This window comes from Alexandromys fortis, unplaced genomic scaffold (genome assembly GCF_014885135.2).
Source record: "Alexandromys fortis isolate MF-2015 unplaced genomic scaffold, M_Fortis_MF-2015_v1.1 scaffold_157, whole genome shotgun sequence".
In the NCBI taxonomy this organism is placed as follows: domain Eukaryota; kingdom Metazoa; phylum Chordata; class Mammalia; order Rodentia; family Cricetidae; genus Alexandromys; species Alexandromys fortis.
The window spans coordinates 3,277,671-3,281,238 of NW_026068041.1; the positions used below are offsets into that span (position 1 = coordinate 3,277,671).

At 50.6% G+C, this 3,568-nt stretch overlaps 1 protein-coding gene across 1 annotated transcript in view; it reads left to right on the forward strand.

Annotated features, from left to right (window-relative positions):
* The window catches only part of Mei1 (meiotic double-stranded break formation protein 1), a 59,640-nt gene extending 58,905 nt beyond the window's left edge, over nucleotides 1-735 (forward strand). Inside the window, exon 31 of the mRNA XM_050165705.1 lies at nucleotides 600-735. Within this exon, the coding sequence (XP_050021662.1) occupies nucleotides 600-645 (46 nt within the window). The 3' untranslated portion in view covers nucleotides 646-735. The remainder of the gene's footprint in view (nucleotides 1-599) is intronic.
* The last annotated feature ends 2,833 nt before the right edge of the window (nucleotides 736-3,568 follow it).

The window sequence follows — 3,568 nt, forward strand, 5'->3', positions numbered from 1 at the left end:
GAGAGAGAGAGAGAGAGAGAGAGAGAGAGAGAGAGAGAGAGAGAGAAAGAGAGTTAGTTACCAGGTACTGGTAATGCACACCTTTAATCCCAAGATTCAGGAGACCAGCCTGGTCTACAAAGTGAGTTCCCGGGTAGCCAGGGCTGTTATAGAGAAACTGTGTCTTGAAAAACATGGGAGGAGGGAGGAGTAGAAGAAAAGAGGGGGGGTATGACTGGCTGTCCTGGTGGCCACAGTCCTCTAGGTTGTGATGTGCTGGAGACATTATAGGTGTGTGTGTGTGTAGGAGGACACTTCTCCATTTTAGAAGCACCCATGCTCTTTTTAATACATAATTTATTTCTACTTTATGTACATTGGGGTTTTACCTGCATGTATGTATTGTGAGGGTGGAACTGGAGTTACAGATAGTTGAGAACCACCATGTGGGTCCTCTGGGAGAACATCCAGTGCTCCTAACCACTGAGCTGTCTTTCCAGCCCCACATCCATGCCCTTGTCCGACCGTTCCTGCCCTTTGGGGTTCTGGAAGTGTGAGATTCCCTTCCCTACCCCTTTAGCTCCATTTCTCTCCTATTCTCCTCTCATGCTTCCTGCCAGCTGCCTTGGAGGTGTGTCTGTTTCCCTGTCCCACATCAGAGACTGAGCTCTAAGGACACGAAGGCCCAGACACGGAAAGAAGGGAGACCTGTAGAAAAATTCAGGACAGTTGTTGATGGAAAAATGTCAATCTCAGTCCTTCGCCGGGAGCCATTTACTCCACCATGAAAATGGAATCCTGAAATAAAGCAATGAGTTCACAATACTGTGTGGGCTTTCTTTCTGAACTCACCTTTCTGAAACTTGTTCTTCAGCTGTCAGTCGGACACTGGGTTTTAACAAAGGTGGAGAGGGGCGGAGTGGAGCATTTAAGGAGCCTGTGCAAAGTGCCTCATAGTAGATGTGCATAGAGAACAAGAGGACCCTGAGCTGGAAGGGCAGAGCAAGGGCTTGTGGTTGGAACTCTGAGGGTGACTTTCCCTCGAGTGGTCATAGGGAGAGGTATAAATCTCAGTCAAAGGCAATCAAACCCTCAGCCTGCCTTGCTGAGCAAATCTGCCTCAGCTCCCCTGGCTCAAGCCAGCCCTCTCAAAGCCCACATGGGCAGTGATCTTTTAACAGCTACCCGTCGCTGGCTGCTGGCAGACAACTCTGCCCACACCTGTTTATCAGCCCAGCCTGGGCCTCTGCGCTCTAACTGACCACTCCACCTGTCTTCCCGGATCTAGCTGTCCTGACACCCTCCCCGACCCCACCACCGGGCAAAACTGAAAATGTATGACCAGACGGAGCGCTCTGGTTTAGAAATTGGTGGACTGGAGCGGCAAGCAGTGTGTGCCCGCGTTCCGCACTAAGAGTTCTGCTAGTTCTTCCAAAAGTTCTCTGGATCTGCGGTTTAAAGAAGACTCAGATGAGACATCAAGCATCGCACTCGTAGCGGCCGGGCAGCCAGGGTTTCGGGCCTGGGCTTGCTGACGCGCTTTTAAGCAAGGTAAAGCCCCCACCGCAGCTTAGCTTAGTTTAGCTTCCTCCAACTCGACCAGAAATGAGATTTGCCTTCGACCAGACTACGCCGGGCCTGACATCTGTCGTGACAGGCACCGGAGCCCGCCGGGGCCGGGGCCGGGGCCGGAAGTGAGGTCAGCGGCGCGCGGCGGTCGCGGCCCGATCTCATTGGTCCGGAGCAGCGCAGTGGGTGGGATGGTCGTTGGTCTCGGTGCGCCGCGGGCCAGGTGCTCTTAGAATTCCGCGCTTTCGCCGGAGTTGCCGGCGCCCGGGAGTTGAGTTGCACGCCGAGGGGCTGCACCGCTGGTCCGGGTAGGTGGTGGCGGGGGTGCCGGGCTGTGGTGTCGGCTTCTTGGGAGGGGAGTGCGGAACCCACCGCCCTGCGTCCGGGTTTCGAGACTCAGATACCTCTTACATGGGCTCGCTAGCCCTAACCTACCAACGGCCGGCCGCTACTACTGGCTCTTCTAAACAAGTTCAGAGAGGCTTGCAGAGTCTAGGGACGCGTGGGACAGAAGCGAGGTTTCGAGGCCGAATAGTAGAGTTACAGTAAAGAAACCCAGACCTGTCCCCACAGTCCGCTTCTTTCTTTCCTTTCCTCACGTTTGTCCTGCTCGAGTTATCTTAGTTTGTCTGGTAAATTTCTGTTTACCTAAGTTTTGCTGTGGCCTGATTCAGGTTCCCTAGGGTCCTGGAACGTGAAGCGGGAGGTGGAGGGTCATGAATGAATGATCTTAGAGTTCTTCTCTAGACTTTAGCTGTCCCATCTAGGAAGTCAGGGCAGAGGTTCTAACGGCCTCTGACTGAGCAATTCAAACTCGGTTGAGGCCGGGTGTGGCCAGCTTTGATATCAGGTGCCCTTTCCTTATTTAGAGACAAGAGACACTGAACTGAGAGGTGGACTTTTTGGCTCAGTGTAGGAACAACTGTGAGGCTTTGGACAGGCCTTTCAGTCGTTCATTCATTCGTTTATTTTTATCCCCCAAATGGAAACATTAGTAAAACCGGGTATCTGAGTATGACGCCTCCCTTGACTTTCGTCTTCCACCTATTATTCTATCCATTTTGGAGTTTTAGACACGAGCTCACCATGTACCCTAGAAAAGCCTCCAACTTAAGGAAGTTCTCCTGCCTCAGCCTCCCAAGTGATAGGCTTAAAGTCATGAGCCACTACTCCTGGCCCCCACTTACCAATGTTAGACCTGATCAGCTTCTTCTCGTGATTTTCTTTTTTAAATTGTGTATGTGTTCATGTGTGGACACTTCTGTGTGTGTGCATGTCGAGGCCAGAGGCCAATATCAAATATCTTCCTTAATTGTCCTCTACCCTATTTGTTGAGACAGTGTCTGTCACTGAACCTGGGGCTCCTAGATTCAGCCAGACTAGTTGAGTCCCAGGGGTTGTTCTGTCTCCAGCTCTAGACCACAAACATGCACTGTGCCCAGTGTGTACGTAGACGCTAGGGATTGAACTCAAAACTTCATGGTTCCAACTTTACCAATCGAATCATCTCCCTAGCCCTGTCTTTTTTTTTTTTTTAAGTATATTTGCTTGTATGTTTGTTCTGATGTTGGAAGAAGTTGAAGAAGGAAGGAACCCACACAAGTTTTACATATTTTTTCACTGCCTGAGAGTTCCTGGTTGGTACCCTCCTAGGAGGCTAGGGCAGGGAACTAGAGGAGTGCTGTTGACCAGCCCCTTCCTCCAGACATAGTACATCATCCAGACCTGCCTCTCTGCATCAGAAAGAGACCTCCTAAGTCCTGCTTTACAAGTAGAGAGCTGGGACAATTGCCCATTTATAAAGGCAGATGTTCTCACACTCCATCCTAGAGCTCTGGCCTCAGTTGCCCCATCCATTATTGGAAGCATTGCCAAGTCCCTCTTTCTGTCTTTCTCCTGCAGTCCTATAAACCTGTACTGTGTGTGTGCTAGTCACTAGTCCTGGCTAGATCTTAAGGGCTTCCCAAAGCTGAATTCTTTTTTTTTTTAAATATTTATTATTTATACAATATTCTGTCTG